General features: G+C 35.2%; 3 protein-coding genes across 3 annotated transcripts; 1 reads left to right on the top strand and 2 right to left on the bottom strand.

The window, feature by feature from the left end:
• The first annotated feature begins 1,045 nt into the window (after positions 1 to 1,045).
• LOC131635321 (protein NRT1/ PTR FAMILY 5.2-like) lies at positions 1,046 to 3,478 on the top strand. The gene is made up of 4 exons (XM_058905941.1): positions 1,046 to 1,169; positions 1,256 to 1,473; positions 1,572 to 2,140; positions 2,471 to 3,478. Exons 1-4 carry the CDS (start codon positions 1,055 to 1,057, stop codon positions 3,339 to 3,341), a joined length of 1,773 nt encoding a protein of 590 aa, XP_058761924.1. The 5' UTR covers positions 1,046 to 1,054; the 3' UTR covers positions 3,342 to 3,478.
• A 626-nt stretch (positions 3,479 to 4,104) lies between these two features.
• LOC131635320 (protein NRT1/ PTR FAMILY 5.2-like) lies at positions 4,105 to 6,493 on the bottom strand. Its single transcript, XM_058905940.1, has 4 exons — positions 6,255 to 6,493; positions 5,936 to 6,153; positions 5,270 to 5,838; positions 4,105 to 5,190 (listed from the first exon to the last, which is right to left on the bottom strand). The coding sequence occupies exons 1-4, from the start codon at positions 6,373 to 6,375 to the stop codon at positions 4,296 to 4,298; spliced, it is 1,803 nt and encodes a 600-aa protein (XP_058761923.1). The 5' UTR covers positions 6,376 to 6,493; the 3' UTR covers positions 4,105 to 4,295.
• A 520-nt stretch (positions 6,494 to 7,013) lies between these two features.
• Positions 7,014 to 9,812, bottom strand: LOC131635314 (protein NRT1/ PTR FAMILY 5.2-like). The gene is made up of 4 exons (XM_058905932.1): positions 9,684 to 9,812; positions 9,380 to 9,597; positions 8,713 to 9,281; positions 7,014 to 8,033 (listed from the first exon to the last, which is right to left on the bottom strand). The coding sequence occupies exons 1-4, from the start codon at positions 9,796 to 9,798 to the stop codon at positions 7,163 to 7,165; spliced, it is 1,773 nt and encodes a 590-aa protein (XP_058761915.1). The 5' UTR covers positions 9,799 to 9,812; the 3' UTR covers positions 7,014 to 7,162.
• Between the last annotated feature and the right edge of the window lie 2,998 nt (positions 9,813 to 12,810).

The raw sequence follows: 12,810 nt of genomic DNA, 5'->3' as shown, positions 1-12,810 counted from the left end.
ACCGCAAGGGCGAGGGGTGGAATCGTTGAATGCTAGATGATTCCTTCCTTCATATAATATGAGATGTCGATCGTGTAACCTTAGCTTCATAAAGATGTTAGTGTACATGACATTGCAAGATCTCCCATCGTCATTAAGGAACCCTAACACCGTTTGGTTCATTATAGCAACAATTACGACTAATAGAAACTCCGTGTTGGGAATCCCGTTCACCTTCTTATTCTCTCGGAACCATATGATAGGTCTGTCTTCTCCCTGTCTCCTAGTCACCGTTTGCTGAACCCGATCACAAGCATGTGTAAAATGATGTGTAACATGGGGTACGACACATGCTCGATATTCATCTCGGTTAATCTATTAGTTATTTAATAGAATCTCTTATACGATTTATCACGGTTAATCTATTAATTATTTAATAGAATCTCTTATACTCCCTCCGTTTTTTATTATAAGTCGCTTTGGAAAAAAATTGTACCACCATATAAGTCGTTTTACAATTTCAATGAATAGTTAATGGTATTTTTCCTTTTATATCTTTAAATATTTATTATTCTCCCTCCTCTCTCCTTTCAATTATGTAAATTTATCTTTCATATGTTATTAATGAATGGACAATTATTATTTTTCATTAATATATGTGAACAATACAAAACGACTAATAATAAAAAACAGAGGTAGTACGATTTATCACTGTTGAAGTATGCTTAAATTGAGCATTTGCCAATTTAACTGGTACATAATTTATTTTGTTGAGTTTTAGCTTATCACATTTTGTGACTTGTGAGTCTCAAAATAATTTAAAGGAAATGTTACTAAAAGAATAGAGAGATAAATAAATTGTAAATAAAATGACAAAAGTATAAAATAATGTTACTAAAAAAGAATAGAGAGAAACAAATTGTAAACAAGACATACGTTGCAACAATATTTTTTCAAGATATTGGACCATCAGTTAATGCATGGGCATAGGTAGAAGAAGCTATAATTCTAAAATATAGATATAAATTAAAGTTAAAGCTGAGGGGTTAGAAACAACACAAAATCCTCCAACTTGATGGCAATGGTAGGAGAAAGAGAAGATTACACTCAAGATGGCACAGTGGACCTTAAAGGCAGACCAGTTTTAAGATCAAATACAGGAAGATGGAAGGCTTGTTCCTTCATAGTAGGTAAAAAATGTCTAATAATTCAGAGTTTACTAACTTCAATTGTTTTCATTTCTTAATATTGAAAATCCATGTGTTTATTATCATAGGATATGAAATGATTGAAAGAATGGGATACTATGGGATATCATCAAATCTAGTCTTGTATCTAACAAAGAAGCTCCATGAAGGTACTGTCAAATCTTCAAATCATGTCACCAACTGGGCAGGCACAGTTTGGATCATGCCAGCTGCTGGAGCTTACATAGCCGACGCCTATCTTGGCCGATATTGGACTTTTGTCGTATCATCCGCCATTTACTTTTTGGTACAAAATGATTTTATTCATATACTTTATAATGTAATCGTAACCGTCACACCGCGCATATAAACGTGACATGTCTTTGATTATATTGTTTTATATAGGGAATGTGCTTATTGACTCTAACAGTATCACTACCAATGCTAAGACCACCACCATGTGCTACTGGTATAGCTGACAATGATTGCCATAGGGCTTCATCATTTCAAATTGGTATTTTCTTCTTTGCTTTGTACATCATTGCAGCTGGCACAGGAGGAACTAAGCCCAACATTTCAGCTATTGGAGCAGACCAATTTGATGAGTTTGAGCCTAAAGAGAGATCCCAAAAACTTTCCTTTTTCAACTGGTGGGTGTTTTATATTTTAATTGGAACCATTTTCGCCCAAACGGTATTGGTTTACATTCAAGACAATGTTGGTTTTGCACTTGGTTATGGGATTCCAACCATTGGACTTGGTGTTTCCATATTGATATTTGTGTTAGGAACTCCACTTTATAGACATAGATTACCCTCTGGAAGCCCTTTAACTAGAATGGTTCAAGTCTTTGTTGCTGCTATGAGAAAGTGGAAGGTTAATGTCCCAATTGATTCAAAAGAGCTGCATGAGGTGACCTTGGAAGAATATACTGATAAAGGAAGGAGTAGAATTAATCACAGCTCCTCAATGAGGTTCGTATTTAAAAGTTTTTAATACCTAATTTAACCCGAGAGTCATGTAGGCTAGACCATAAGCGCTATTGACCAGCCTGACCTATTTTGATTCTCAACTACGAAGAACTGACACACAAATGTCAGACACGACCACAACTTTTGCACGTACACTTTGATATTAATTTTGAAGAGATTGAATGTAACCACTTACAATCTATGTGTGTCATGTCCAATTCGCATTCAATTCAAAGCGTCTATCCAACTTATATGATTTATAAACATACGTATGTATTCAATTGTTGCATTTACTGAACAAAATATGATTATATTAATTACAAATGTTTATAGATTCCTTGACAAAGCTGCAGTGAGGACTGACCAAACTTCACCATGGATGCTTTGTACTGTGACACAAATTGAAGAAACCAAACAAATGGCAAAAATGATACCTATAATGATTACAACATGTATACCAAGCATAATTATAGCTCAAACAACCACACTCTTCATAAAACAAGGCACAACTCTAGACAGGAGTATGGGACCTCATTTTAAAATCCCTCCAGCATGTCTCATAGCATTTGTAAATATCTCCATGTTGATAAGCGTTGTAATCTACGACCGCGTTTTTGTTCCTGCAATCCGACGATACACAAAGAATCAAAGAGGGATCACAATGCTACAACGTATAGGAACCGGCCTTGTGATGCACGTCATCATAATGGTTGTCGCGTGCCTTATCGAAAGGAAGAGACTCAGCGTTGCTAGAGAAAACAGCCTCTTGGGCGCACATGATACGATTCCTCTAACTATTTTCATTCTCGTCCCTCAATTCGCTTTGACGGGAATATCAAAAACATTTGTGGATGTTGCTAAGCTAGAATTCTTTTATGATCAAGCACCTGAAGCCATGAAAAGTCTTGGAACTTCATACGTCACAACAACATTGGGCATTGGAAACTTTTTGAGTACTTTTCTTCTATCAAGTGTTGCTTATTTCACAAGTAAGCATGGCCATAAGGGTTGGATTTTGGATAATCTAAACGTCTCTCGTTTAGATTATTATTATGCTTTTTTGGCCTTGTTGAGTTTGGTCAATTTCATTTGCTTCTTTGTTGTTGCCAAATTCTTTGTATATAATGATGATGTAACACAAACCAAAACAACAGACTTTGAGATGAACCCTGCTTCATCTAATGATAAGACTGAAGTAAGTTAAAATGTCTGAACCGTTGATGTTTAAAAAATGTAATACGGAGAATTTAGTCATATCGTCATTTATATGTTAGTGTAGTACACGATTTCGGAGTCCCTGCCATGTATATTGAATGTTGAGTTATTGGAAAAGTTGGTGAAAGGAAGGTTTGCACATGGTGTATTTGTTGTTTTCAGTATTTTTCAAAGGGACCACTCTAATCCGAATTTTAATCCCGGATTCAGATTTGCTGCGGTAAACAAAGTCCGCATTCACCTATTCAAACATATCTAACCTTTTGATTGGACGTTTCTAATTTAAAATAGGTAATTTTGAGAAAATTAAAGCTTTTTTGTGACTCCAGTTAATATCATCTTGACAGCGTGAATGAGTGATTTGAATCACCTGCAGTCGTAGTTTTCACGAATTCACACTGTCAAGATGATATTAACAGTTTGATCTTGATCATACAACTCACACACCTCTAATCCCTTTCAAAACCTTGATTTTTGGCTTAACCCTCCTGTTCTCTGGTAATTTAATGTAGTTCAATCAGGAGTGCGGCCGGGAAATAAAGTCTGGTCAAATGTTGTTCAGCTCGGATCCGAACTTGGGTTCCCCGAACAATTCATGTTTAACAGGAGCCGGTTAACCACTTAAGCTCGATCATTTAGGTAATCAATCCCTTACAACATTCTGTGTGCATGCATGTGTAATGCACTCGGAATATGCTGCTTTAGTGCTATTGAATAATACTATTACAATGGCCTTATCTAACATCTTAGTCTTTGATGTGTAACTTACATTGAATAATACTAAATGTATAAGTAAATTAGAAATTAAGGAAACAAAACATGTGCATACTGCATAGTATCCTAATCTCAAATAAATCTTACACTTTTGAAGAATCTTACACCAGTGAACTTGATTCTTTCTCCACTCTCACTCGATTCTTTAACGTGTCAAGGAATGGTGTCCCTATGATTCATCAATCTCTTGTGGATTGCATTGGCTTACTCTAGAATTATCCTGAGATGGATTGGGCTTCATCTCCAAGCTTGGTTTGTTTTGCCTTACATCATTATAAACATAGAACTTGGCAACAACCACAAAGCAAATGAGGTTGAGTAAGCATAATATTACCATGAAAGCATAGTAATAATCTAAACGAGAAACGTTTAGATTATTTAGTATCCAACCTTTGCGACCATGTCTTTGTGTGATATCAGCAACAGTTGATAGAATGTAGGAACTAGCAAAACCTCCCAAACCCAAACTTGTTGTGGCAAATGCCGCTCCAAGACTTTTCATGTCTTCTGGCGCTTGATCATAGAAAAACTCCATTTTAGCAGTTTCGACGAAACTATCAGCAACCCCGGCTAAAGCGAATTGAGGAAATAGAATGAAAATGGTAAGAGGGAGTTTATCACGCTGGCCTAAGAGGTTGTTTTCTCTCGCAACACGGAGTCTCTTCCTCTCAACCAAGCATGCAATTACCATCACAATGACATGGATTATGAGGCCAATTCCTATTCTCTGTAGGAGTGTGATCCCTCTAGGGTTCTTCGTGTAGGGTCGGATCGCAGGAATTAAAGCACAATCGTAGATTACAAGGCTTATCAGTATGAAGATAACTATAAATGCTATGAGACTTGCTGGTGGGATTTCGAAATGGGGTCCCATTCTTCTATCAAGTGTGGTGCCTTGTTTAATGAAGAGTGTGAAAGTTTGCATTACCATAGTGCTTGGAATTATTGTTAAAATCAAAATAGGAACCATTTTTATCATTTTCTTAGTTTCCTCAATTTGCGTCACGGTACAAAGCATCCATGATGAAGTTTGGCCTGTCTTTACCGCCGCTTTGTCAAGGATTCTGTAAGCACGTAAACGGGGATAAGACATGAGTATGTATAGCAAAACTTGAATGAATAAAAGTAGTAATTAGAATCAACCTCAAGAAAGATGTGTGATCAATTTTGTTTCTAGCGTTACATGCATACTCTTCCATACTTAGCTCATGTAGGTCTTTCGGATCTTCTGGAACACACGCGTTCCACTTTCTCGTAGCAGCCACAAAGACTTGAAGCATCCTTGTTATAGGGCTGCCTGAGGGAAATTTGTGTCTATAAAACGGCGTTCCTACCAAAAATATGATTATTGAAACAATGAGGCCAATGGTTGGAAGACTATATCCAATGGCCCAACCCACATTGTCTTGTATGTAAACCAAGAAAGTGCTGGCGAAAAGGACACCGATGAAAATGCTGAAAAACCACCAATTGAAAAAAGAGAGCTTATAGGATCTCTCTTTGGAATCAAACTCGTCAAATTGGTCTGCTCCAAGAGTAGAAATGTTGGCCTTGGTTCCGCCAGTGCCTAGAGAAATGATGTACAACGCAAGGAAGAAAATACCCTTTTGAAACGGTGAGGCCTTAGGGCAATCTTGGTCTAGGATACCTTGTGCACATTGTGGCGGGCTCAATGATGGTAGCGAAACTGCTAGAGTCAACAAACACATTCCCTGTGTCATAACAAATCAAATTCATGTCAAACATAAATAATTCATCAAAACTACATAACATATATACTCAAATGTTGAATATAAATCTCCCTCATACCAATAGATAAATGAAAGACGAAATAACAAAAGTCCAATATCGACCAAGATATGTATCAGCTACGTAAGCTCCTACAAGTGGCATCATCCAAATTGAACCCGACCAATTGTTAACGTTGTTCGAAGATTCCACCGTACCCTCATGAAGCTTATTTGTTAAATACACTACTAAATTCGATGCTATCCCAAAATAAGCCATCCTCTCAAACACTTCATACACTGTAAGTTCATAAATTATATATTCATAAGTATTAATAATTTGTCATATTATATATTACATTATACCTTAAAGTGATTCAAAATGCTTCAAGTAAGTTTACCTATTATGAAAGAACATGCTTTCCATCCTCCGGTGTTCGATCTCAAAACTGGTTTACCTTGTAGGTTTACTGTGCCATCTTGACTGTAATCCTCTTGCCCTTTTTCTTCAACCATTTTCATGATATTTCCTAACTAAGGTAGAACTCCTATTATAGGAGTATATGCATGCACTCTTTGTTTTGTAACTTGTTCGTAATCACTTTTTATTTACATATATTATGAATTAGGCGGTGTTTACCTTTTCGGCCATGCAATTGGTATTGGAAGTGGACGTGAGATTGATGTACATGGCACAAAAAAGTCACAAGCTTATAAGAATAAATAAAAATTATTGATTAAAATGTCTCTTTGGCTTTTCTAAATTCCAACTCCATGACAGTGTTTATATATGCTATATTTCTGTTTTATAATTTATTTGGTGAAAGGTATAGATTCTCTTTTTTGATAGCATCTGAATCAATCAATGCATTTATATATGTTTTGTTTGTAAGATGTAACCCTTCTAGTAGGCGGTGGTCATTTGTAATGTTGCCTAGTTTTTATGACTCAGTAGATGGTATTCTCTATAAATATAATAAGTTATAAATTATTTCACACGTTTAATCAATCAATCAAATTATTTCATGCATTTTTATCTTATTTATTTTATTTTTATGTATTTTTTAGGCTAATTATTTAACATGCTAACAATGTACACAAGTGAGGGATACAACTCATTCTTCAATGTAATCGCTTGAAGAAAATAATATCACCTCAATTTCATTGATGATTTTACGCAACAAATACACACTTCTGAGAGCTTTAAGAAAACAGATAAGCGTAGAAAAAGAGTCGCAATTCACAACTATGGACAGAGATGAACCCTTGCATTTTCTCTAGGATTTGGCATATCTAGCTGTGAGATAATTTAACTTATTTCAGTTTTAACATTGGATGAAGCAGGTTTCATCGCTAAATCTGTTGTTTTGGTTTGTGTTACATCATCATTATATACAAAGAATTTGGCAACAACAAAGAAGCAAATGAAATTCACCAAACTCAACAAGGCCAAAAAAGCATAATAATAATCTAAACGAGAGTCATTTAGATTATCCAAAATCCAACCCTTATGGCCATGTTTACTTGTTAAATAAGCAACATTTGATAGAAGAAAAGTACTCAAAAAGTTTCCAATGCTCAACGTTGTTGTGAAGTATGAGGTTCCAAGACTTTTCATGGCTTCAGGTGCTTGATCATAAAAGAATTCTAGCTTAGCAACATCCACAAATGCATCTGCGATTCCCGTCAAAGCGAATTGAGGGACGAGAATGAAGATAGTAAGAGGGACTGTATCGGACGTGCCCAAGAGGTTGTTTTCTTTAGCAACGCTTAGTCTCTTTCTTTCGACAAGGCACGCGACAGCCATAATGATGACGTGCATCACAAGGCCGATTCCTAGTCTTTGTAGCATTGTGATCCCTCTCTGATTCTTTGTGTATCGTCGGATCGCAGGAACAAAAACGCGGTCGTAAATTACAACGCTTATCAGCATGAAGATATTTACAAATGCTATGAGACATGCTGGAGGGATTTGAAAATGAGGTCCCATACTCCTATCTAGAGTTGTGCCTTGTTTTATGAAGAGTGTGGTTGTTTGAGCTATAATTATGCTTGGTATACATGTTGTAATCAATATAGGTATCATTTTTGCCATTTGTTTGGTTTCTTCAGTTTGTGTCACAGTACAAAGCATCCATGGTGAAGTTTGGTCAGTCTTCACTGCAGCTTTGTCAAGGAATCTATAAACATTTGTCAATATTATAACTATAATAATTTGTTCAGGAAATGCAACAAGTGAATATATAATTCAACAAAAAAAAAAGTGAATATATATCAGTAAATGCAACAAGTGAATATATAATTCAGCAAAAAAAAAGACAAGTGAATATATAGGTGACAAACGGGCATGCCCGTCCGTCTTGCAAAAGCCCAAAAAAAATAGTGCGGAGAAGCTATTGTTGAGGGCGCGAGTTTAAAATCTTGGCTTGCCCCTGTAAAAAATAAGGGCGGGACCGGGTGGGCCTGACTAGCCTTGCACCCTTAAGGCCTAAAAATGAAAAAATTGATGTTAATGTCTATGCAAAAGGCCACAAAACAGGCATGTTCGATAGGCTAGATCCGTTTTGCCACTTCACATCAATCATATAAGTAGGATAGACACCATAAATTGAATGCGAATTTGACATTGACAATTACATATGTAGTTAGTGGTTACATTCAACCTTTTCTACATCACTATCAAAGTGTACACACGTTAAAGTCATGGTCGTGTCTGGTATCTATGAGTTAGTTCTTTGTAGTAAAAAATAAAAATAGGTCAGATCGATTAACGAAGCCTATGGTCTAGCCTACATCTATTTCAGATTAGGTTAAATTAGGTGATATAAACTGTAGTAATAAAAATTATTAAGTACTAACCTCATTGAGGAGCTGTGATTAATTCTACACCTTCCTTTACTAGTATACTCTTCCAAGGTCACCTCATATAGCTCTTTTGAATCAATTGGGACATTTACCTTCCACTTTCTCATAGCAGCAACAAAGACTTGAACCATTCTAGTTAAAGGGCTTCCAGAGGGTAATCTATGTCTATAAAGTGGAGTTCCCAACACAAATATCAATATGGAAACAGCAAGTCCAATGGTTGGAATCCCATAACCAAGTGCAAAACCAACATTGTCTTGAATGTAAACCAATACCGTTTGGGCGAAAATGGTTCCAATTAAAATATAAAACACCCACCAGTTGAAAAAGGACAGCTTTTGGGATCTCTCTTTAGGCTCAAACTCATCAAATTGGTCTGCTCCAATGGCTGAAATGTTGGGCTTAGTTCCTCCTGTGCCTGCTGCAATGATGTACAAAGCAAAGAAGAAAATACCAATTTGTAATGATGAAGCCTTATGGCAATCCTTGTCTGCTATACCAGTAGCACATGGTGGTGGTCTTAGCATTGGTAGTGATACTGTGAGAGTCAATAAGCACATTCCCTATATAAAAGAATATAATCAAAGACATGTCACGTTTATATGCGCGGTGTGACGGTTACGATTACATTATAAAGTATATGAATAAAATCATTTTGTACCAAAAAGTAAATGGCGGATGATATGACAAAGGTCCAATATCGGCCAAGATAGGCGTCGGCTATGTAAGCTCCAGCAGCTGGCATGATCCAAACTGTACCTGCCCAGTTGGTGACATGGTTAGAAGATTTGACAGTACCTTCATGGAGCTTCTTTGTTAGATACAAGACTAGATTTGATGCTATCCCATAGTATGCCATTCTTTCAATCATTTCATATCCTATAATAATAAACACATGGATTTTCAATATTAAGAAATGAAAACAACTGAAGTTAGTAAACTCTGAACTATTAGACATTTCTTACCAACTATGAAGGAACAAGCCCTCCATCTTCCTGTATTTGATCTTAAAACTGGTCTGCCTTTAAGGTCCACTGTGCCATCTTGAGTGTAACCTTTTCTTTCTCCTACCATTGCCATATCAAGTTGGAGGATTAATTTTGTGTTGTTTCTAACGTTAATTTATATGTGTATTATAGAATTATAGCTTCTTCTACCTATGGCCATGCATTAATTAATGGTCCAATTGCTTGAAAAAATATTGTTGCAACGTAATGTCTTCTTGTTTTATACTTTTGTCATTTTATTTACAATTTGTTTGTCTCTCTATTTTATTTAGTAACATTTCCTTTAAACTATTATGACACAAACAAGTCGCAAAATGTCATAAGCTAAAAATCAACAAAAATAAATTTGTATCAAGTAAATTGTCAAAGACTCAATTTAACTATGATTTAACTCTTGATTAATCGTATAAGAAATTCTATTATTTAATGATTTTTTTATATTTTTTATACACATTTTGAGTGTTATTTCACATCTATATATTTAAAAATGTATAAGTCTCATTATCTACTTTAATTTAAACGAAATTTAATTTTAAAAAGAGTGAAACATGTTTAAAAATAAGAAAAACTATTTTTTTATTATGAGTAATGACTTTTTAAAACAATATTTAGAATCTAATTTTTTAATACAAAAAATATGAAGGTGAGTTATTAGAAAAAATGAGAGAAAGATATTATAATTTGATAAAATAGAATTTATTTATTGTTAAAATGAGATAGAATTATTTTTAATAGATATGATATGAAAATTAATTGGTCAATTAATAAACATTAGATTAAAGACCGATGAACTCATTGGTTCCTTACAAACTTTTGAGATTTTCATTAATCGCAAGGCTGAAAAAAAGAACCAAGGTATAGCCTTTGTTTTCAACACTTTGGAGGAGAAAATTCATGATGATAAAGATGAGAGCATGTCAGATGTTATTGCTCTTCTTGGGTAAAAGTTCAACAATTCATTGAAATACCTGACATAAACTAGAGGACAAATGTCCAAGATAAGAGGTCTAACATCAGTCCCTAGAACAAAGGTAATAGTGAAGACGAATCCAATGATGGCACGGGTACTCAGTGCTATGACTTTGAAAGCTATAGATGGACACATCAAAGCATAATGTCCCACCTTTTTAAAAAGAAAGAAAAATAGATTAACTATCACTTGGTCCGATTCTGATAGTGAAGGTGAAGGAGAAACTGTGAACAATGTGATTGCCTATTTTGGAAGATGTGAACCTCCAAGTGTGTCTAGTATTGAAGACACGTCTAAAGAATAGTTCAATACATCCTTCGGGATATTGCATTTCAAGTTGAAATAAGCATGCTTAAGAATAGACATACATAAGAAAACCATTGATGGTCTTCAAAAGGAATCACAAAAGCTTGCCGCTACCATCACAAGTGTAGAAAATGAGGTTTCATCACTAAACTCCAAAATATAAAATTTGATGCAGTTGGAATGTAATTTGAAAACTAGCTTAAATTCACTTGATGGATGTTAAGTGCCAAAATGTAGTTATTTTGTATATATGTTTTGTTGCACTTATCAATACTTTTTGTTAATACCGTTTGAATAATACCCCATTTTGTGTATAAATATGCATACTTTGTGAATAGATATATTTTCATACACTTTTATACTTTTTGATAGTTTTCTACTCTTTTTGTAGGTATTCTTGCGTATTTGGAGTATGAGCAATAAAGTGTCGAAGACACGGCTTCAAACGCGCGATTTTGAGTGACGGAATCAATTCATTCGGTGGTTAAGGTTCAAAATGAGGATGATAAAAATCATCAATTGGACTTCCATTTATTCATTGTTAGATAGGAAACTGAATAAGCTTTCCAACGCTTCAAACCGGGCGCAAATCGGAGTTACGGTTCTCAAGTTACGCCATTTTTACTAAAAGCTATTTTTTCAATTCAGCGAGTTGGGCGCGATGTGCGCTCCTGCGCGCGACGCGCGTTGGACAGATCTGAAAATTTCATAAACAGGCGAAAATCATATTCTTTAGGTTATGTTTTGGGTATTTTCGAACCCCAACTCATCCTAGGTCATTTTTGGGTAGATTTAGCTTGGAAACACCATTGGAGCTTGCAATCGGATGATCCGGAGTCGAAGCTTCTTTGCTCGTGATTGACACCGCGAAAGATTTGGTTTTCTTCTTCTTCTCTTCTCTTTGTATTTCTCTTTTGGTGAGTTTGTATGTAAATACTCTAAACCCATGGATGTTTGTTACTCTTTCTACTAGTTGTATAAAGTTTGCTTTACAAATCTTAATCGGTGTTTCCATGATCTTTTTGCTTAAATGTTTTGGATTTGTGTTGTTGTAGAAATAGACATCACAAATCTTGATTAGGGGGATATCTGTTAGCTTTTGATTCTAGACATAGGATTGGGGTTAACATCCACTTAATATCTGAGTTTAATGCTTCTGTGTTGTTCGATCGGTTGAAACATCGTCGAAAGAGCAATATAGTTGAACTTTGTCGGTGTTGCAGACATGGACATTGATGTGAGGGATATGTGGTGATTCTGACGAGTATTGTAGATTGAGTACGGCGGAGTGATAAATCTAAGTTTGTGAGGAGTAGTTTAGATTCAAACCAAATAAGCTATTCTCTATCAATAATGAATTTATTTTATGTTCATATGTTATATTTTTCTTGTTTACTCTAAACCTATTTTAACCCAAACTCATAACTAAGAATCCGTCGAACGGCGATTCAGTAGCACTAATCTCTGTGGACACGATAATTTCCCGGATAAATATTTCCAAAAACTTTTGTTGCTTGCCACTTTACCGCTCCAACAATGGAATAATGGTGTTTGGAGAGATGTTCGATGATATGAAGTGAATGGATCTTGAGATGAGCATGAAAAAGATGAATATTTCCTCTAGAAATGCATTTTACCTAAAAAGAAGGCTAATGTTTTGATGTCAGAACACATGTTTCAACATCGTGCTCAATTTATCATCTCATCACTATAATAACAAGAAATGACATGTGATATGTCAGCACTGTGAAAAATATGGATATACAAGACCTTATTGTTTCGCACTGTTAAACCTGGAGATCAGATGAT

The sequence above is a fragment of the Vicia villosa genome, unplaced genomic scaffold, assembly GCF_029867415.1.
Source record: "Vicia villosa cultivar HV-30 ecotype Madison, WI unplaced genomic scaffold, Vvil1.0 ctg.001464F_1_1, whole genome shotgun sequence".
Taxonomy (NCBI): domain Eukaryota; kingdom Viridiplantae; phylum Streptophyta; class Magnoliopsida; order Fabales; family Fabaceae; genus Vicia; species Vicia villosa.
This window is presented reverse-complemented; position numbering and strand designations above follow the sequence as displayed.